Source organism: Rhipicephalus sanguineus, chromosome 4, assembly GCF_013339695.2.
Source record: "Rhipicephalus sanguineus isolate Rsan-2018 chromosome 4, BIME_Rsan_1.4, whole genome shotgun sequence".
Lineage (NCBI taxonomy): Eukaryota > Metazoa > Arthropoda > Arachnida > Ixodida > Ixodidae > Rhipicephalus > Rhipicephalus sanguineus.
Window position 1 is genome coordinate 119,105,886 of NC_051179.1, and position 23,318 is coordinate 119,129,203.

Here is a 23,318-nt window from a genome sequence, read left to right on the forward strand (position 1 = left end):
GACTTACCAATGTACCGAGCGGCCAGCCAAGGCAGTATCTAGGTTGGTGCGGTACACTCGCAACGTGGTCTTGGGAGGCACAGCTTTCCGAGCTGGCACTGGCGATCCAACTGGTGACCATAGACCAGGCCCGGCGAATCGCCGTGGACAGTGGGCCTCTACAAGAGGGCTCCACCCGGAATTAGCCACGTACCTTCATCGTCATCATCATCATCATCATCATAAGCCTGTCTACGCCCACTGCAGGGCAAAGGCCTCTCCCATGTTCCGCCAATCAACCTGGTCCTGTGCTTTCTGCTGCCACGTTATACCTACAAACTTCATAATCTCATCTACCCACCTAATTTTCTGTCGCCCCCTCACGCCTTTGCCATCTCTTGAAATCCAGTCAGTTACCCTTAATGACCACCGGTTATCCTGCCGACGTGCTACGTGCCCGGCCCATGTCTATTTCTTCTTCTTGGTTTCAACTATGAAGTCCTTAACGCCCGTTTGTTCCCTAACCCACTCTGCTCTCTTCCTGTCTCTTAAGGTTACACCTATCATTTTCCTTTCCATCGCTCGCTGCGTCGTCCTCCATTTAAGTTGAACCCTCTTTGCAAGTCTCCAGGCTTCTGCTCCGTAGGTAAGTACCGGTAAGATGCAGCTGTTATATACCTTCCTCTTGAGGAACGTACCTTAATTTTGCAATAAAGTCTATTCTCTCTTTCTCTATACTGAGGATGGAAAGAAACGTGAACATGCGGCTTCTACATTACTTGCTGTTTCGCATTTATATTCAAGTGGTTGTAGCCTAGATGATTGATTAAAAGACGGAGTCATCCATGATAGAATGAAAGCCATCTAGCATATTTCTATTGTCAAGCGTCAAAATTTACCGACATCATCGGCGTCCCGCGCCGTCGGCGCCAACACTATTGATGCAAAAAATTATTCCGTGACGACCTCATGATGACGTCACATATCGTTAAAGTTTGAGACGTCACATTATGGCGTCATCACATCCCATCGCTTTTTCGTCAAAGGAGGGCCGATCACGCAGTAGAGCAAAACAAGGTGGGGTGCAGGAAGCTTGCAATGCCTCCGATCCTCGATGGAGCGCAAAGGCACGTTCGGTGCCGAAAGCTTTTGTTGGGGTGCGAGGGATGATCAATAATACGTCGACTGAGAAGAAAAAGAAGGTGGCTTTCGCTTTTGATTCATCATCGGCGAATGCATAAAGTTATCCTGTCAGTTTTTCGCTACGCGAAAGTTGTCGGACACGGTGGTCTAGTGGTTGTGGTGACCGACTGCCGACCCGACGGTCGCGCGATTGACTCTAGGCCACGGCGGCCGCATTTTCGATGGCGGCGAAAACACTTGCGGCCCGTGTACATAGATTTAGGCGCACGTTAAAGAATCCCCAGGTGGTCGACATTTCGGCAGCCCTCGACCAAGGCGTCGCTCATAATGAGATCGTGGTTTTGGGACGTTGAACCCCAGCAATTATTATTACGCGGAAGCTCATTCAGCAGATTTGTTCCGATCTCCGCGCCTATTAAGCAAGTATCGATGCGTTTCTGACCACAAAAGTGCTTGCACGAGTCAAAAAAGGTCAAAACGAGACTGCGTGACGAAGAAAACCCACTCATTTCACTTCATTACAGATAGGTCACCAACTCTTTAATAGTGCTATGAGCCTTTGTATCACCCATCGTACAACGCGGCTTCCCGTAAAACATACTGAATTGAAGCCAACCTCACTGGTACTCACCTCGATCTAATATGCACGCCGTCCTGTGAATGCCCACCAAAGCCATGCAGCGGCATATATCTTTCTTAGCAAGAACTCAGAACAACTATGGTGGGTCCCTAAGCCCCGTTGCCATAAAGGCGACTTAAAGTTAAATATATAAGTTCAAAGCAAAGCAGGTACATAAACTGGTATCGAATTTCGCTTTGTCTCCCACTAATAATTGTTGCAAGCGTCATATTTACGTAGCAGTACCTTGATGTATTACGTGAAGCCTATAAACAGTGTAAAAAATCAACGGAAGTACCGCTTGAAATTATATTTGAGAAATACACTTCCAAATCCCGTTAAAGTACGCGTGACAGTGAAATATTTCGTGGTAGAATAAAGCCCCTCTCTAGGACACGATGCAATGCCAACATGGAGGACTGTACGCATTAGGAATGTTCCAACTTTCAGCGCATTTGTCCTAAAAACGCGTTTCGGCGGTCGTGGGATGCGCTTTGCGCTGTACAATACCAAACGCGGACGAATGCCGGAAAGCTGAAATATGCCCCCCCCCCCCCCCTATGCCGCCCGGCAAAAACGTTTATGGGAAAGCCACAACTATAGTTTCCTACAAGAAATCTGTGCGCTTACAAAGAACTTCAACAAGTGGAAAAGGAAATTCGGCGTGCAATCCTAACGTACTGCACTCATACGTCTTCGCAACAGTTTATCAATTATTCGAGCTGATAAAAGTTTTTGGCATTATCCTCATGCATTAAGTGAATGGAATTGGGTGTGCAGCCCAGATGGAAATACACTCGGCTTCGTAGCGTGGCGCCCTAGGATCGAAATCCAGCACGCCAAGCAATTCACTTGGTTTTTAAAGACGATAGTCTTTCTTGGGGAACTTAAACGCAGAAATTTTGGTCTGTCTTTCTGTCTCTCTGTCTTTCTGTTTGTCGGCACGTCCCTCGATTCAGCCACTCGGCCAAAGTTGAACCACTTGCCCAAGGGCCAGCCGTCTTGAACTGGTACGGCTGTTCATACTTGTGAACGTTGTCGATCAAAAAGTAAATATCATGCATATCTGAGGTGCAACATCACTAGGTAAGTATTAGGTGGCGTGTTCCTTTAATAGAAAATGCATACATACGTAATTTTAAGGACCCTAGTTTCTTAAGCTGCGCTGAAAATGCATAAGAATTGAAGCTTGAGCGAGTTGGTATGCGTTCATCTTTGTTGAAACAGCGCTCACTAGACGACGACGAAGTAAAAGAAGGCACAGGAGAGGCGCTGCCTGTCCTGTGCCTTCTTTTACTTCGTCGTCGTCTAGTGAGCGCTGTTTCAACAAAGCTGAAAGTGCGACTGCGCTGAAATTTGCCTTCCTCCGTGCCCTTCGCAGGAGCTCATTGTTGTGTTTCGGTTTCGGTTCTGTGTTGCACTGTACCAATGCCATGGGTTGGTGTTGAAAAACTTTAGTTTTGAGAAGGCCAAAAAGGTGAAAAAAAATATTTAAAAAATGAAAAAGCAGCGTTGTGGGCGGCCTTCAGGCTGCCGGTTGTGGGCGCCGCTCTGGCGTTCCTGTTTTACCCAGGCGACGTGTAAATAAAAGAGTGTGTGGAGAGTACTCGTTGAGTGCGGACGTTTCTCTGCAAAGGTCTTCGCCTGCTGCTGCGCCGGGACTACCAGCCCGCAACACAGCACTCATGTTTCCCGACGTATTGCCAGATGGCGTCCATATCTCACACAGCGCCTCTTCTATCGTCTTTACACGACATTTGCAGCGAAGCACGCAGATACGCGGTCAATTTTTTACATTTGTTTTTCTACAGCGATTCGGCTTACGTGACAGTTGAAGAGACGCAGTTTTTTTTAGCTAAGTCGTTAGCATTTACCTAGAGCTAAACTTGGCATCTTCCGCCCAACGATGAGCAGCATACGTCGCGAGGTGTCATCATGGGCTATTTCAGATGTGTCACGATGCCCACGACGTGCACACTCATTTCTGAACTTGTTTGAAGAAAAAGTCGTGCAGCTAGGCTGCAGTCATAAACAAAGTCCGAAAAGCAGAAATTTAAACAAAAACAAAAAAAGCAAGAAGCAGAACTTTAAGAAATGCAAGTGGCAAATGGAAGTTGTGCAGACACCAGCAATAGACGCGACAAGCGAATTTACTCGTGCATATTGACGATTCTTATACATTCGCCCAATTACAAAAAGATGATGCCACGAATAAAACTCAACCCTTCAACGTCGTGGTGGCATTTCCACTAAAGCACTACCTTATATAAAACCTATGCATATGCAATACAAACGAACAATGAGCGCTAGAGGGACCAAAAGGCTTTAAAAACACCCGCTCTGCATATAGAAAATAATGCAATATTAGAAATATATTATCGACAATTACGGCTAAATCAAAGATCTGATTATGAGGTACAATAGAGGCTGCAGCTTCCGACTAAGCTAAATTTACTGAAGTTCTTTCATCATCATCATCATCATCAGCCTGTCTACGCCCACTGCAGGGCAAAGGCCTCTCCCATGTTCCGCCAATCAACCCGGTCCTGTGCGTTCTGCTGCCACGTAATACCTGCAAACTTCTTAATCTCATCTACCCACCTAATTTTCTGTCTCCCCCTCACGCGTTTGCCATCTCTTGGAATCCAGTCAGTTACCCTTAATGACCACCGGTTATCCTGCCGACGTGCTACGTGCCCGGCCCATATCCATTTCTTCTTCTTGATTTCAACTATGATGTCGTTAACCCCCGTTTGTTCCCTGACCCACCCTGCTCTCTTCCTGTCTCTTAAGGTTACACCTATCATTTTCCTTTCCATCGCTCGCTGCGTCGTCCTCAGTTTAAGTTGAACCCTCTTTGTAAGTCTTTCAGCTGCACTTAAATCTCAATGTGTGGGCTTAAGGAAGTGGTTGTTACGCGCTAGACCGAGCTTCGGCGGACGTGAGTTCGCGTTTTTCGCACGGAACCGGTTTCGTTAGTCGCCTTGTTATTGGCCACACGCTATAAGTACATATGGCAGTCATCTTCGTAATCTTAAATTTAGGTACTAGCGATCAAAATCAACAAATATAATGGCACTGTTTGGGTCTTCATGCGTATAAAACGGGCCTTGAGTCGCCATTTTTCGAAGCTGCACGAAGGGCTTGGAACATGTGAATTACCTATGAGTCATTCAGCCGTAGAGGTCTAAAGCAGTCATCTGCTATAACCACATGATGACGTACAGGGTTGCGGTCACGTGAACACACAAGCAGAGCTAGTGCATTATAGTGTGTTCATTTAAATCAGCCCCTGTAAACTACAGCACGATTGTCTAGGAAAATTTATAACTACTTACATCAGTAAAACATAGTAAGCATGCCAAATAAATGTTAAACACAACTGGGTTATTCACGCTTTGCTGCCGCAGGTAACTTGACACACACACTATGCAGTAGTCCATGCATTTGCTTTTGTCAATGGTAATGGTTTCCTCGGTGAATATATATATATATATATATATATATATATATATATATATATATATATATATATATATATATAGATATGGTACTCTTATTAAGACATCCGCCGTCTGTTTACGCAAATGTCGCGTCAAACCAATGCAGCATGTTCACTTCTCCTCTAGGTTCGATGGCTAGTTTGATGTGTTTGATTACTGCGACACAGTCAGCTGTGACTTTCCTATTACTGATGCAAGCTGAATGTTTCCCACACGACGCCGATGTATGGTGCCCAGTGATGCACAGCGGACGTAAGTAGACGCTCTCGTATAGCGTATTTTATTATCTTAATGCTGCTTAGTGTCATTCACGTGGAGAACTGATAATAAAATGCAGTGTTGTTGCAATTACATACTCTCTGTGCTTGTACCGCTATCAAGTCTCATTAATGCGTTTGTAAAACAAACAACCCTCAGTTGCACACGCCAATATTAAATGAGAAGCATTTATTAGCGAACCAAAGCCACTTTGCCCGTTTTTATCTATCTATCTATCTATCTATCTATCTATCTATCTATCTATCTATCTATCTATCTATCTATCTATCTATCTATCTATCTATCTATCTATCTATCTATCTATCTATCTATCTATCTATCTATCTATCTATCTATCTAACCCGGCTTACCTGCCCGAGCATGACCCGGTGCCTCAAAGCTCTCACTGCTTCCGCTAGCCGCAGGGGTGCACCAAATGTGCCAGGCGATTTGTAAAAGTGTCGGCACCCGTTGTTCTTCCACCGCTGGAGCAAATTTCGGATGCCTTTGTGGACCTCTGCAAAATGAACATAGCTGTCCAGCTACTCGCTTGATTGCTCTTGGTGCCGAACGTCTTTCCACTCTTCAATATCATCTATAAAACTGCTCTTTGAGGGCTTCTCCACGGAGGCAGCAATGTATGTCAATGCACGGTCTGTAAGATGCCCTTTTTTCATGTTATCAAGGTGTATGCCTTCCTAACGATGTTGTACCGGTAGAAGGAGGCCATTGAACTACGTCGGTAGGACTGGCAGGAGGGGGACGAAGCAATTTTAGGGGTTCTTTTCAGTTTGGTAATAAAGACGCGAATAATGTTCTCGGCGGTTACTCATTGGATGCTTATGGTTAAAGGTAAGGGGACATCACCCGGCACAGAATTCGTAATTGTTTTTTTCAGGCCAGATATTTCGTCCGGCGAATATACTGTGTCCCACGCCTTATTGTTTAATGGACATATACTATTCCTGCACATTACAACGCTATTACGGCAGTGTCATGTAACTCTCGCACCAAATAGCGGGTCAAGTTGAAAGCTCAGACGTTAACAATGCGGGCACACAAAGCAGGCTGTGCATGTCAATCTCGCGTCGCCTTACGACTAGGAGTCGTGAGGGAGCCACGGAAAAAGAATGTGTTTTTATAATGATTGTGTGTACCGAGACTCCGCGCAGACCTTTCGTTTTAGTGCACTGCTGGAACGCTAAAGAACGTTTCTCCGAATTGGAGCTCTGTGATGGTTCTTGCGATCATAAGTGATACGTATAAATTTAGTACACTACCTTTATCACCGCGATTACAAAATAACATTGGTGATGTAAAATAACTACGAATGCAACTAAAGCATAGAATAGCGAGATGTTATCTATATAAGCGCCTGACCCATTTACTTTTAGCTCCCCCGTTTAGCCCCATATGCGCGAAGCAAAGTAAGTTCAGTACTTGTCCCTAATAAAATTTCTCCATATAGGCTGTCCCCACATTAAACAAGGCATTTTTTATTTCGCGATAAAACGTTGAACATATATGTATGCGCAACGTATGTGGAACAGTCTTAACAACAAAGCAGTGTCCAAGCCCTACCCCACCCGATCCCGCCACCTCAAACCCGGGCCCAATCCTAAGCCAGAAGCTTCAGGCCCGAGCCCGGCCCTGGCTTGCCGTGAAAACTTGTTTAATCGGCCCAGCCCGGCCCGGCACGGCCCGGCCCTGCCTTGCCCATAGACACTGCATTTCCCTTTCATCCAAGCGTGACTGTCGCCTTTCTAGTGCCGGCATAGCCCTCCTCCTCCTACTGTGCCTCACCCTCGCCACACCGCAAGACCTCGCAGCCAGCGCTGAGCGAACACAAGCAATAGGCGAAGGGTCGACTATGTACAGCTTCGCAGTCGAAATGCTGCCATAAACTATATAAAACATTGGATGTCACTTGTAGCAGTAGTATGGCGACTATACTTTCAAAGACGCTTTGATTCAGCGCCACAATAAATTACTGGATATGTAATTCTCATTGATCTTTAGGAACACCTGCATATCCGATTTATTATCAGCGCATTGAGCAAGCAACGTGTCACGAGGAATACCCCAATTTCGCTCTTTATTTCACCATGAAAGGGCCTAAAGTGCAACGAGAATTTCCGGCACATCCAACATAGACACAAATAACGAAACTAAAACAAAATTTTAAATAATTGTGACGCCTGTAACTTTACGTAGATGTATCTCTCAATTCGCTTGGCTCGCTAATTTGCAAGTTTTTGTATGTATTTCTGTCTTGCATCATTGTTCATTATTTGCCACTCTATGTAAAGTTACAAGGTGGTAGCTAACTTCGGGCGGCTTCTTCCTCGGGAGTGCGAGTAGTCTTGGTTGCGGTGGTTCTGCAGATGTCTATCTTAACCTCAGATTGCCGGTTATCAGATTGCCGGTTACGAATCCTAGGAAATCACTGCAAACTCTACAGCAGAGGTAAGTGCGAAAGCGTTACACCCGCTATTTCCGCATCTTTGGCACTACTGCTACAGCATGCTGGCTGGAGATGTAGAAGGCCTTGCAAAACATTTGGCTCCCTGCTATTTATTATTTGACTGTTGTTTAAGAAGCAAAAAAAAAAGAACGAGAACAATAACCTTGTTTCTTTCTTAGGCAAGTGCACATTTTTCGGACACATGATACCCGGTGGACAGAGCCGTGCCTTGAAAAAGCCGTGTGTCCTAGTTTCTTGTACAGAGGATGCGGCGGCACTTATTGTGTCAGGGTGAGTGCCTCACGTTACATTACGGTTAATGTACAAATGCTTATCTAACAACGAACGAGTGCTATTGAAACACCTGCACGTCTGCCAACGCCGCATTATTCCTACAACACGCCACGCATACTGAAAAAATTCACCTTTCGAGAATGTGCCTGCTCTGCAGACAGCGCTGTCATTTTGTGGCTGTAGTGGTGACCGGCCTGACTTGTTTTTATTTCCTTAATAGGTATGTTCATGAGCAACACAAAGGCGACTGGTCTCAAGCACTTTTTTTTTTCTGAGGCACATCGTACGGTCATTATTTTTTGAGGAAAAACTCTATAGTTCAGAATGGGCGTCCAGATTTTAGTTATTCAGAAGATCATGTATCGATGTTTGTAATGTTTATACGCTTACTGCGACTAAGAATCCTATGGACAGAACACTTGTACGAGAAAAATTAATGTTTCATTTGACGTACATCAAATAATAAACTCTCTCAATCATCAAGCTGCACAGCAATTACGCTTTTTCAAGACTTGATTTTTCTCGCAGAAACTCAGCATTCATTACGCAAATTACCGAGTATGCCTTCTGTGATATTATGGTCTTATTTTTTGATCGCAATACTGTCAATTAGCTCGCTTCGCGGAAATTCTGGTGTAGGCGTCGTTGGTTCTGAGCGAAAAATTAGCGTTGTGTGTAACAGATGCAAATAAATAAATAATATTGAAACATCTATTCGAGTGGGAATCGAACCCGTGCCTCCTGCGTGGAAAGCAGGTGTTCTACCGCAGAGCCCCGCCCGGTCTCGAAATCGCTTTGAGAAAAAAAAAAACACTATATGAAAGTTAAGTAGTGCGAGAAGTGTCAACTACACGTAATACTGCGTGGCAGAAGCGTACAATTTCACCAGCGTCAAAACATATGGGCTGCGCAACGAGCTGGTGGTGTAAGGGCCTAGCCATGAAAAGCACTCAGGCATGATTAATCGTCATCGGCAGCAGCAATAGCATCAGCAAAGTGGGCATGCGCGCACGCGTGCGTGTTTCCTACCGACGCGTAGTGGGCACTTTGCTAATTGGTGAGAGAAAGAATTACGGCGTAGAGGGCAACACGGAAGTGTACTTGCAGTAGCCATTCTAGGATAGTTTGAAAGGGCCTATGTTACGCGCACAGACGTTGCTTTCCTTGCAGCACGGCGGAGGTGTGCACCCAAATGCGAAGCCACGCTAGCATTGAGAAGGCGATGCGAACGGGGCCCGATTGCGCCATCGCGTTCTACTCTTCAAGGCAAAGGTCAAGAGTTCCCCTAAATTTCATAAAGTTTTTCAGGCTGTGTTTTTTGCGGATTTAGTGAGTCCACTTGTCGATACGTGCGTGAGTAAATTTGTGAATTGAAAATCGTTTCGAGATGATGAAAACTAATAATAATAATAATAATAATAATAATAATAGATGGGGTTTAACGTCCCAAACCACGATATGATTATGAGAGACGCCGTATTAGAGGGCTCCTGCAATTTCGACCACCTGGAGTTCTCTAACGTGCACCTAAATCTAAGTACACGGGCCTCGAGCATTTTCGCTTCCAGCGAATATGCGGCCACCGCGGCTGGGATTAGCTCCCGCAACCTGCGGGAAGCAGTCGAGCGCCGTAACCACTAGACCACCGTGGCGGGTGCGATGAAATCTAGTCATCACATGGCGCACGCACGCATCAGTTGAGACACTACCCTCAAACCGGTTTAAGTAACTCGGCTGGTGTTATAAAACTTATAATTTCTTATTCTCGTAAAGAGATAGTTTGCTCATCTCTGTTGCCGTTACAGCAGATGTAATTTGTTAGACCATTGTCATTAACATTTTCAAAACTGATATTCACGACGTTATTTCTCAAATGTAGGTGCTCAACCCGGGGTAGACCAAGCGAAACAAGACCTAGAGGATGTGGTGGTGTTGCAGATGCTTGGCCAAGATGTTGTGACAATTGCCGCCGGCTTAGGTAATTCTTCTGCGTCTTCAAGTGCTCATTAACACTCCGAATACGTTAAGCATCGCTAAAACAGAGGTGCATTTGCAATCGAACAGTTATGCCATCGATGAGGCAGGAAAATTTTTATCGAGTCCGTGAACACCGCATGAATGAGGACTTGAGGAGCGTCAGAGGGTGTGAACGGTGCAGGACTTCATCGACACTTGGCAACATATTAGCTCAGAGAGGCTGATAGCTTGCTCGAGACTCCAGTAAGAGGTCTACTGAATATTGCAAAGTCGTACGCAAGAGATTGAAGCTACTCATAGTGGCGCAAAGCTGGCACATTGTTCAAGCTTTTCATGATGGACGATATTATACGGCCGCAACATTGCCTGGATTATCTGCGCAGTATTTATGAGTCAATAATAATGGCTTAAGATGGCGATTAGGCAATGGCAGAAGTGTCGAAATAAACTAAGTCCTTAATCACTCAAAAGAGCTGAAAAAAATAATGAAAGACGTTTGATATTGGTCGAATAGGCAGGAACACGAACCACGACCTTGTCGGAGTAAAGAAATGAAGACGACCAATCGTGTCGATAAAGATGTGCGCGCACCACGCCTTCGAAGATGACTGAAGCTCTTACGTGATACAGAATGCTCCAGCTTGAATTGACGTCGGCTATCGGGTAATATGAAGCCAGTACTGTGCCATCGGCATGGCCTGCGGAATCGGGCCACTGGCCGCCGCAACAAAAGTCGATAAATTTATTTTAACAGCGGAGTTGTTAAAGCCGAGCGTAAGTCGATCCGTCTGTCGTGGACAAAAAAAGCTCGTGTGGGTATGCGCCACAGGAATTGGGAAGCCCCACTATCGAGTACAGCAGGTGCGAGAGTTAAACGAAAACATTACTCGGCAAAGTGGAGAAGAGGAAAGAAAGGAGGAGGAAAGGACGACGGAAGCGGAGAGGAAAAGGGGAAGAAATAATTAAAACAAAATAAATTTTGTTGGCGAAACCAAATCAAATTTCTTCGCGAGGAAAAACTGCCCTGGTCATGTAGAAAAACTACCAGCATTATGAGCGCAATACTTCGGGCTGCATGCGTTCTCTTCGTCCTCTTCATCTTCTGATGCGCTCCCAGAACACGTGGGCCGATCGTTCCTGCGTGTGATGCAATAACTTGGGTGATAGAAGAAGTATAGATAGAAAGGAAGAGAAAGGCAGAAATAGAAATATATAAAGGGAACAAAGACATAATTAGATAGAAAGACAAAGAAACAAATAGACAGAGAAAGAAAGAGATAGAAAGAGACACATAAAAAGAGAGAAAACAGAGGCAGCAAGGTAGAAAGAGAAAGAGAGAAAGAGAAATAAACAGAAGAAGGAACAAAGAGAAAAATAAAGAGAAACAATGAAGAACGCCCAGCCACGTTCTTCCTGCAGGCTTGGCAACACTAGCGCCAAGCTGCCTGATTTCTTCTTTTTTTCTGTGGTTCAAGTCATGGAGGTCGTGTCTGAGTGGATAGGTTCATATTCTCAGCCAGCGCATGGAAACCAAGACGTAGACAACTAAGCACAGCGCACGCAGGTTATCTCCTGACGTGTATGTGTTTTTCTTTGTTGCAATATTTTCATAGTAGGGTTTATGAAGCCTCGCGCATGTGCGTCGGTAGTGCAGTGAGCAGAGCACCCGGCAGCTATGTTCGCGGATAAAGAGGTCGTGAGTTTGACTCCCCGATCATCCAAATCCGCGTAATTTTTTTCTTCTGGCTTTTTTTTTGTCATGTGTTCATTTGCATTTTACCAACGAAAATGACGTAAGTCAAACTTCGTGCACACGGGCATAAAATTGTTTCGTGTTGGAAAGGAGTCTTCCTCGACTCCCGAAATTTAGTATAATTGACCTAATTTAGTACAATTTTATCTAATTTACGGCAAAATTACTGGCGGCTACTCCAATGCACAGTGCATAGCACGTCCTCTTCGCGTAATACAGCCTTTCTTTTTAAAATATTGGCACTTGATTGCTGGGACTACCTGTATACGTATCGCGAGGAAACCTGTGACGCTTGTGTACAATTCACTGCTGAAAACTACTTTGCAGTGTTGCACAATTAAGAACATGCATGACCTATAAAAAATAGGAACTGACTGACAGCGATAATTGAATATATACGAAAACTTGCACATGTTAACGTTCACTACCTAACAGCAGATTGGTAACTCCAATACACATTATTCCATCTTCGATAAGGCGATGCGTTGTCCTGTTTTGCTGTTATTTTTGCAGGTAATTTATTGCTTCTGATGACCGTAGCAATTATTGGAGATCGTAATGCTGGTTTTTGCCGCCGCCATGTTCCGTATACACACACACACACACACAAACACACACACACACACACACACACACACACACACACACACACATATATATATATATATATATATATATATATATATATATATATATATATATATATATATATATATATATATATATATATATATATATATATATATATTATATGAGTGTAGAATAATGGTTCAATGGGCCAGTACTTTTCGAGTAATGGGTATAACACAACGGAGGCGTTGTCAAGAGTGATATAAATATTTATTTCCCGACAGTTTCGGGAGGGGACCTCACTTCTTCGGGGGATGAGTTAAAACTGACGTCGAAGTTCGAACTTGCTTCTTGCCGCGTCCCTCTCGCCTTCAAAGACATTTCAGAGAGAGTGGAGGAGATAGATTACGAAAAAAGGAAAAAAGGAAAAAAGAAAGAAAAGACGAGAGAAGAACACCGACGAAGTCAGAAGACACGAAGCGAGGGGGAAAAAACTCGTACCACCTGAAGTAGTTGAGAGTGTTTACCGGTTCGCGTCGTGCGCCGGGCCACCCAAAATTGTCGTCGCGGAGGGCAGGATGAGGCACGTGAGGGAAGAGCGTCCCCTTAATGGGTCGGCTTTCCAGGTTTCATCTCCGCCCGCTCCTTCTGAACAGCCTCACAGTGGTAGGGGAGCGTAAGCACATTACATTGTACAAGTAGTGAAAAGAAAATAACCAGCAAAAAAAAAAAAAGAAAAGAAGAGAAGAAAAGCAAGAAAGTAAAAGACAGTGCACACGTACGAGCCAATCGAGAAACAGGCATTGTCCCAATTATGATTCCGTGTTGCCACATTCATTTTGGCTTATTTCTCGGAGGTAGGAGAGTCTTTCAGGGTCCTCATTGATGCCGGCTTATAATGTTCTAAATTTAAAAATAAAATATGCCTAACGTTGTTCGCACGCGCGCGTGTTTTGGAAACCGGACTGTAAAAGAGTTACGCTGGTATTTTCAAAGCTGTGGTTTGGCAAGCGTAGATGTCTGGGTAAGGGTAGTTTCGGGAGTCAAGTGGCGTGGTACCGGTGGTTATTGAACCGGAGCCGAAATGGAGTGTCCGTTTAACCGATGTATTCTTGTCCGCAGACGTTGCAATGTAACATGTATATCACATTGCTGGAGTCACAATTTAGGTTTTTGGTGATGTTGAATTTGAAATCTGAGAAACTTGCCTTTCATTCACGCGTTGTGACCATGTGTGGGCATACCCTGCAACGAGCTTTTCCGCAGGGGCGGCACCCTGGTTCAATTTTGGCGGGGTTCGTTTTTGCTCTGACAAGAATTTCCTTCAGCTTTTTATTCCTGCGGTACACCACGCCAGGTGGCTCCGCGAAGATGGAAGTCAGTCGTTTGCTTTGCCTGATTAGGTTGAAATGGCGGAAAAGTATGTTGGTAATTCGTGGCACTGATGAGGAGTAAGTTAGTACAAGATTTGCATGGGAAGTTGTTTTGGATACTGTTTTTGGCTCATTAATTATGTCATTCCGGTTGAGGTTGCGAGCACGTAGTATGGCATCGTCAATAATGTCTTCGGGATAATTTAGTTGTGATAGGGAACTTTTTAGACGTTCTGCGTGTTTGTCAAATTCCTGTATATCGGTGCATATTCTTCGATACCGGTAGGCCTGACGATATGGAATACCCGTCTTGCAATGTCTTGGATGGCTACTGTTGAAATGTAGGTACATTTGCCGGTCTGTAGGCTTTCTGTAAAGGATTGTTGAAAGGCGTTCATTTTTGACCGAAACAGTGACGTCCAAGAAGTTAATGCTAGTTTTGGAAATGCTATGCGTGAACCTAATCGATGGGTGGAGCTCGTTGAAATCCCATATGAACCAGTGAATGCTCCCCTCACCATGGTTCCATATAATAAATATGTCGTCCAAGGATCTTCTGTATACAAAGGTTTCAAGGCGCGCCCCTCAATAAATGGGACTTCAAGAGATGCCATAAAGGTGCTCGCAAAGTTCGGGGCCATTTTTTGTGCCCATTGCAGTGTCACTGACCTGAAGGAAGTGCTTGCCATTAAACTCAAAAAGGTTATGATTTAGTACAAGATCCAGAAGTTTAGAAAGTACCTCCCCACTTACACCGGCCGATGAGTCAAATTTCACATACTCAGAGACCAATGGAAAGGGAAATGGGGTTGCTTTATAGACAGCACCATGTTTTACGTCTGCATCCCAGGAAAGTGGGCATGGGCTGAAGATTGCCGTTGTGAGTGCTTCGTGCCGCTTGAGCTACGTCGGCGAAAAGCTGGTGGAGATACATAACTTGAAAAAAATATTTCTCAAGTTAAAAAATAATACCCTTTTGTAACTTTGCTTATGTTCAGCTAATACATAGAGCTTTCAAATGAAGTGTAGCGCTAATTTTTAGTCCGACCACCAAGGCAAGTTTTTTGATGCTGAATACAGAGCTTTTCTCAAAAAAAGTGAGATTCGCAATTTTTTTCAGACGATCTGCTACACCTTCAGCGACTAAACTATTTTCCTTTTGTAGTATGTCGAACAGGCCACCAGTATATAATTCATTTCTACCCTTTGAGTTTGCCTTGTTCCTGTAAAAAAATACCAAACTTTGCAACTTTATTTAATTTTGCTCGTGCGAAAAACCCTCGAAGAATCGATATACATAAATAAGCCATTATTTTTACAGTTACATCACTTCACTAGCTTGTCGGAAATACCAATTTATCGAGTGTATCCCATAAACGTCCTTTGAAAAAAATTGTTGTTTGATGCCCTTTAGCTCAGTCGGCGCAAAACTACAGACTCTCACAAACAGGCGGGAAAATTTTTGGCAACAGAAATAAACGAGCAGAACGAGTTTCGAACTGCAAGGAAAACGTGGAAATTTTATCAGCCATATTTGTGATGGTCGGAAAAACGCTGGATGTTTTGGCATGGAATGACCCATATATATATATTATAAACGTACATGCGCCTTCATACAAACAACAGTTTATGTTGTCGACGTTTTGACGGGAGCCCCGTCTTCTTCAACACATAGCAATGTTTACATTGTTTGTGTATCCTCTTATGCCATGTTAAGTGTAGAGGGGAAAGGACGGAAAGGAAGGGGAGAGGAACGTAGCAAGAAAAAGAAAAGGAACAGGATGTCAAGAGGGTACGTAAGAATGATTTTGCTTAACGCGAGCATTGTGTTAGTTTAGGAATCGGTGCCATATTTTGACAACATTGCAGCTTCCGTGCCCCCACCTTCCCCTAAACGGACAATAATGTAATGAACTCGCGCGTCTAGTATCGCACCTTCCGGTGTAAGGCCAGGGGCGACATTTTTGAGGTCCTTCGTCGACGTTTACTGTGTTAGAGGAATTGCTAGGGCGGGGACTGAGGGCTTTCCGCGTGTCGGCGTGGGTGTAAGATCTGAAGGGGCCGATAGTGTTGCCGCGCCGTCAATATTCATTAGGTGCATAGGCTCTTTTTGGGAGAGAAAAATGGGTAGAAAAGGAGAAGGGGTGTAAAGGAAAACGATGGAGTAAAAGCTTGTTAGTGTAATGGCAGTTAAGTACCGTGCAAACGACGTACACTACACTGTACAACGTCCGGGACCACTTATCTGTACATGCCGACTGAAACTGAAGCGACAAACGAATCCTAGATAGCGTGGGAAAACCTAGATCGCGAGTCGATCACTACCCTCGGCCATGTCCACACCGGCGGTGATAAGCCCCAGCAGCGAAGACCACTGCGCGTGCGACCGGGTGCGGACAGGCTTCATAACCAGGCACGGCGAGCGGCCAAGGGGGAGTTGTCGGCGAACCGCCATGAGGCGTGCGTATGTGCGCGGCGTGCGGTCCACCGGGGCCGAGGTTATCTTCAGGACCAAATTTGTGTGCTGAACTTGTCCGTGAGCTTGTTATTGTGTTCTGTCCCTGTCGCCATAACGTTCAAGCTGGCTTTTTAGATGTGGCTTTTTAGATGAACCGGCGAGCGTCCCTTCTCTGGAGTAGACAGCGGACCCCACAACTGGCGCTCAACGGGAATTCGGCCCCGTCTACTGCCAGCAAGAATGGAGGCCACACTGCAAAAGCTGCTGCAGACCATGGAGTGCCTCGACGTAGCCCCAGCAGTGTTCTGCGCGGCGAGGGGTCTCGCCGAGTCCACGAACTGTCTAGTAGCGAGGGGCGTGGCGATCCCGACCATCGGCGCTGGAAGAGGGCTGGTGAGCTCGTTTAGGCAGCCGGGCACACCGGCGCAAGAGGAGCCCGAAGGCCAGGTGGTCGACGTTGCGAATAAGAACGATGCCGATGGCGGTGACGAGGGAATGAACCAGGGCGAGTCCAATTTAGAGCGAGACAAGGGGGAGGCCACCAGGGAAGAGAGCGTTTTGTCTGGAACAGAGGGTTGGGAAGCCACCGACGAGGGTGAGGCCGGCCTTGGTGACGCAGGCGGACGACTACGTCGGCTTGAACACGGGCGTGGCCGCGACGATGGAGGAGGACCGAGCCGTCTCGACAGAGAGTGTGTGCACGTCCACACCTGCTGCTGCTGCTGCCGACTCGAGGACGGATGCAGACAAGACCAAGGCTTTCGTCAAGAAGCCACGCCTCCGGTCGGTGAAGAGATGGCGGAGTATTATGAGCCCGAGAAGGAGATCGAAGATGGCAGTCGACGCAGAGGAGGACGACCAGGTTGCCGCGATGATGAAAGCGAGTACAGAGACGCCGATACCAGCCGCAGAGGCCGGGAACGAGACAATCGCCATGAGAACGGCTGCAGCAGCAGCTGTGGCGGAGGCCAAGGATGCCGCCCGAAGAGGCAGCGCCGTGGGTAAGAGGGCTGTTGCACTTGCGACAAGCGCTGCCGGCACAGATGCTAATGCGACGCCCAACGCAGCCATGGAGGAGGAGCCCGTGCGCTACCTGTGGAGTAGCGGGCTGGCCAGCACCGCGCCAGCAGCCGACCTGAAGCCGCGGTTCAACAAGCGCGGCGAGGTGATGACCACCGAGGAAGCGCATAACTGCGCACAGCGTTTGCATTGCAACGACCGGAACGGAAAGAGTCGAGCGCACAAAGCACGAGCCCAGTGGTGCCCTATGCAAGCTTACGGCAGAGACCGGAGCTGCTGCGTGGGCAACCGCCAAGACCAAGGACATCGTCAAGAGAGGTGGTGAGGCGACGTCTTCTTCGAATAGGGGTAATGTGTGGGAACCCTCGATAACCACCCGATCACCACCCTCGCCCATGTCCGTACCGGCGGCGATAAGACCCAGCAGCTAAACCACTGCGCATGGGCCCGGATGCGGACAGGCTTCATAACCAGGCACGGCGAGCGGCCAAGGAGAAGTTGCCGGAGAACTGCAGTGAGGTGTGCGCCTGTGTGGCACGGCGAGCGGCCAAGGAGGCACGGCGAGCGGCCAAGGAGGAGTTGCCGGGGAACTGCAGTGAGGTGCGCGCCTGTGTGGGGCGTGCGGTCCGCCGCAGCCAAGGTTAGCGCCGGGGCCAATGTTGTGCGTGAGCTTGTTATTGTGGTTAGCCCCTGTCGCCCTAGCGTTGAAGCTTCACTAATAAATGCCTTTTTAGTTGATCCGGCGATCGTCCCTTCTCTGGAGTAGACAACGGACCCCACAATAGTGAGGCGCATGAGCTTACATCTGCACCCATGAGCGGTGTCATTCAAAACATTCTCGCAATGGGCGGCAGGGGCCGGGGACCGATTAGAGAATTTCTAATCAGCACTGTACTTAAACTGTCATTACACTAACAAGCTTCTACTCAATGTGTTTCCTATACACCCCTTCTCTTTTTCTCTCCCAAAAAGAGCCACTGCACCTAAAGAATACTGACGGCGCGGCAACACTACCGGCCTCTTCAGGTCTTACACACACACCGACACGCTGAAAGCCCTCAGTCCCCACCCCAGCAATTCCTTTCACACAGTAAACGTCAATAAAGGACGTCAGAAATGTCGCCCCTGGCCTCACACCGGAAGGTGCATTACTAGACGCGCGGGGTCATTACATTATTGTCCGTTTAGGGGAAGGTGGGCGTGCGGAGGCTGTATTGTTGTCAAAATATGACTTCGCTTCCTAAACTAACACAATGTTCGCGTTAAGCAAAATCATTCTTACTGACTCTCTTGACATGCTGTTCCCTTTTTTTTTTTCTTGTTACGTTCCTCTTCCCCTTCCTTTCCGTCCTCTCCCCTCTACTCTTAAGATGGTATAAGAGGACACACACACACTGTAAATATTGTTATGTCTTGAAAGAGGCGGGACGCCCGTCGAAGCTGTTGCGGCAACCGAAGTTACTCTTCTGCATTTCAGCCTCCTGGATATATATATATGTATATATATATATATATATATATATATATATATATATTAAAGGAAACAAAGAAAAACAATTCAGAAGAAATATTTGCTGAAGCGCGGATATAACATTTACCGCTGGCAGTATGCGGAGCACATGCCTCACTGTGGTCATTATCACCCGCAAAATGGCGCGAACGGCGCGCGTTAAAGGTCGTCTGCCGCTGGGTTTTTACCGGACTTGGGATGCGAGTGTCCCTCCTACCTGTAGCAGCTGTACTGCGCCCGACAGGGCGTGATCGCCCTTGCACACGCGCTTATCTTGTGAGGAAGGCGGTTTGCACGTCGTGTGCTTTCACCGCGAAGTTTACGTTGCAGTTACAGAGCGCAGGAAGGTCACTTCGCTCTCTACAGCGGCCGCCTTTGCGAAAGGAGAGAGCTGCTAGCCAGAAGAGCCATAGTAGGGACAGTTGGTTGTGCACGGTCTACACTTGCAGCGCCCTGCTGCAGGACAGAGAAGTAAGAACTGTGACAGTTGTTAGTTCTCGCTCGTCCTGTGAACGCGTGTGCGTTCTTTTCGTGGGGAAAGTAGCTATTTGGGCGAGTTGGTCTTCATCATGAAACAGCGCACACACAGAAATACAAATGAAGAAGGAAGAACGGAAGGCACGAGCGCTGATAGCGCGGTCAGTTTATAGTTAAGCTCGTGTGGTCAGTTATTCCTTCGTTTGCATTTGTGTGTGCGCTGTTTTATGATAAAGTTCTTTTCGTGCATTCTTCTTTGTGTTTGAGCAGCGCGCTGCAAGTGTCGAGCTGTGACAGTTGTTCGTATTCGTCCTGTGTGTGTCCTTTATGTGCGTTCTTTGTGTTCGAGCAGCGCGCTTGAAGTTTCGAGCTGTTTCGCGTTTCAACTTGATGCTATTGCATTCATTGCTTCGCCCCTGCGGCGAAACTGACTTTTTTTTTTTTTAGTCCACTCATGTACCGCGTTTGCTTATATTACCTTGTACACCACAGCGACTAGTGCAGCTGATGTTAACGACAAGGCTAGAAAATTACCAGCTGGACGATCCAAAGAAGTGTCATCTTTTCCATAGCAGTCGTCACCTCGAATTTTCTATATTACGATTGTAAAGTTTAGGTAGTAGTCATTTGGATATGCGTTCTGTGCGTACGCAGTTCTTCAAAAGTTTGACATGATGATCAGAAAAAGTCAACCAGCTCTTTCATTAACTTCACCATTCCTGTGGCCCTTTTTTTTCAGGACTAAAGGAAAGCTGGGAAAAGACAAAGCAGAATAATGTGCCGTTGCGTTTATACATTGCGGCGTTATCGATCCTCTTTTGCAAAAATAAAGCCTCTGCATCATGACCCTGAACTAACTCGCAACAAATTAAGCCATGGCCTCTCTCGCCAAACTGTCCACCAGCATAATGCAGTTTTGATGCGCGGACGTGCCTGTAACATGCCATAGGGGGGCCAGTTTTGAGAACGACAAACTTGCTTCACAGCCTAGGTGCACGCAAGCTTTGTACTGTCGGCCGCAAAAGTTTGCGGGATCTGCAGCGCGTGGCGGAGCGACGGAAAACTGCATTGCTGCGTCACCTACCGTGATGCGGCGGGTGTTGAGGCTATCGGCCTCGGCGATTAGCGACGACGCGTTTAGACTACGTACCGTTTCCGGATCTTATCGCGGAGGCTGCACAAAACGGATAATTGACGCTTTATAAACGTTTATTCGAGACGATAAAAACGTTTAGAAAACGTCACGGAATAGCAGCTAAAGGTCTAGAAAACGTTTTATATCTCGTCTAATGTCCGGCTAGAATCCATTTTTAAGACCATCTAGAAAACATTTTTAAGACGATCTAAAAAACGTTTTTATGACGATCTAGAAAACGTTATAAAAACGTTTTAAAAACTGCGCAAAATATCCCATTTTTAAAACAGATAAAAATATCCCATTGCATTGTCTTTGAAAAGACGTTTTCTAAACGTTTTTAAGACGTCATTCAGGATGTCTTTTCTTTTAGCTGTTTTGTTTTTGTGCATGCAATTATAATAGTGCACGTTTTTAGGAAGTCCTCTCTGTTATAGTAATTACAGTTACTTATTCTCTAATTACTATTACAGAGTGAGAGCTCAGTCGATTGACAGACAAAAGTGGTCATGTCATAATTTATTATGTAAAACAGCAACGATTCCTGTACAGCATAGAAACGTAAAAACCAGGAAATAAGATATAGCATGCGACTATATAACATTATTCAGAAGCGGCAAAAGAACGCAAAATATCGCGGTAATTAAAGTGTAGCTATATAGTATCCAACCTTCAAGAACACTTTTTGTTGCAGGATTCATCATTCGCAAAATTGTTGTCAAACAACTAACAGTGCAATATGACAAAATTTAGGATCTGGCACAGCCATTCTGCAATATGTAAGCGTCGTCTCATTAGCTTTACTTAATCAAACGCAAGGATGAGGTGAAGGGAAATTGTCGAAATGGGGATGTCGCTGAAGCCAACGACTCGACAACGGGACTATACATATAGTTTCCGTCAGGCAGGGGCGTAGCCAGAAATTTTTTTCGGGGAGGGGGGGGGTTCAACCATACTTTATGTATGTTCGTGCGTGCGTTTGTATGTATGCGTGTATATACACGCGCGCAAAATTGAAAATCTTCGGGGGGGGTTCACCCCCCCCCCCCCTTGGCTACGCCCCTGCCGTCAGGGCCCTGACGAAGACAAGCATTTATGATGAAACGTTTCCTCAACGCTTCATCTTCCGCTGAACTTTTTTCTTGTAGGAAGGAGACAGAGAGAAGGAACAGAGGATAGGCTGGGAGGTTAACTAGCGTCCAGTTTGCTACCCTACTCATGGGAGGAGAATGAGGGAGTAAAAATAGAGAGAAAGAGACACATCTCACAACACACACACAGAGGAGTATATCACAGGTGGTCACTCAATTTTGTTGCCTTGAAGTATTGCAGGAAGGCTCGTATGGTTTTCTGGGCTGATGTGCTATGAAGACAGGCTCCCAAGATCTTTCCTTCGGGAAAAGGCCGACCGTCAAGTCTCCTGAAGGCACACTGGCACACTGGAGAGTCCGGCGATGTGCTTGAAATAGCATACAGCGGCACAAATGATGATCGATAGTCTCTGCACAGTTGCAGTTATCGCACACTGATGAACCTGCCCTACCAATCCGATAGGTGAAAGAGTTAGAAGACGCTACACCGAGCCACAGCCAACACAGCAACACAACAAAAAGACGTGGACAGTAGAAGTGGACAGGACAGCGCTTACTCGTGTCCACTTCTACTGTCCACGTTTTTCTTTTTTCAGTGTGCTTCAACCTAATTTTCCAAACATGGATGTAAACCAATAGGCCCAAATCGCCATCTTGCTCCAACACAGCATTCCACACAGCAAGCAGGCATGAATCAAGCACCTGGTGTGTGTCTCCCTTCGTTTCAAAACAATCGTTCAGCAGCGCTACTTAAGACCACAGTTAGTGGAAATCGACTCCAATGTGTTGAAATCACTAATAACAAAACAAAACTGCAAAATAATATTTTGCCCACCCAGCCAATAACAGAGGCATGTTGTAAAAACGTTCCTATAAGTTTCATTTTACGTTCTTCTTTCATTACGCATTCTCATGAATGCGTAATCAAAGAAGATCGTAAATTGCTTGCAAAATCACTGTTGCTGAAGTGTATTGCTCACAAAATGAAACTTTTAGGAACGTTCTTACAACATGCCTCTGTTGGAACATTTCTCACTGAAAAAATGTTGGCAAAATACTCTGGCATCATTACAGAAGTAAGACTAGACGTCGGGGACAAAAGGGCGCCATTATAGACGTTAGCTAAAAATATTTGTGGACGCAGCATCCGTGTTTCAAACTGCGCCCACTAAAGAAGTAACGGTTTCAGGCTTCGAACTGCAGCGTACAAAACTTATCACAAAAATCATGGTCTGAGATCCCTAGAGAGCACAGTTAAGTTTAAAGGTGCCATGGCTAGCAGAAAATATGAACACTGTAAATTACAGCGACATATATAACAAAAAGTACAACTAAACCAACTGTAGCGCGAAAACAAAATGTATGAACAGAAAACTAATCGAAACGACCACAAAAATTAGAATGAATGAGCCACTTGCTAAAATGAATAAATAAAAATTAGGAATATGAAAATACCAGCCTGATAAAAAAACATCTTTTTTTATGATGCCCAGTATTAGAAAATGTCAGGCTAAAAGAAAAAAATTATTATAATGATAAGACACATCAGCTAATGAAATTGGGACTCTTCCCCATTTTTTACTCACAAAGCGCACAGCTGTAAACTCAGGATTGTCAGAGGCAGATCAGGGTATTGCACTTAGTACATCACATTGCTCAGTGTCAAAATATCACAATGTGTGGCAAGTCAGTCT

The 23,318-nt window shown here is 45.7% G+C and overlaps 1 protein-coding gene across 5 annotated transcripts in view; it reads left to right on the top strand.

Moving 5' to 3' along the window:
• The window catches only part of LOC119390621 (uncharacterized), a 42,947-nt gene extending 22,677 nt beyond the window's left edge, over positions 1 to 20,270 (top strand). For 3 of the 5 annotated variants that reach the window (XR_007416025.1, XR_005183403.2, XM_037658224.2), the window contains exons 2-5: positions 5,371 to 5,496; positions 8,146 to 8,257; positions 10,140 to 10,238; positions 20,138 to 20,267. Coding sequence is in view for 2 of the 5 variants with exons in the window: in XM_037658224.2 (XP_037514152.1) it covers positions 5,371 to 5,496; positions 8,146 to 8,257; positions 10,140 to 10,238; positions 20,138 to 20,174 (374 nt within the window). In the remaining 3 variants the exon portion in view is untranslated. Of the gene's footprint in view, positions 1 to 5,370; positions 5,497 to 8,145; positions 8,258 to 10,139; positions 10,239 to 15,650; positions 15,828 to 20,137 lie in introns of those variants that run through there. The other 2 variants (XR_007416026.1, XM_037658226.1) reach the window with 2 other exon arrangements.
• Positions 20,271 to 23,318: the final 3,048 nt, after the last annotated feature.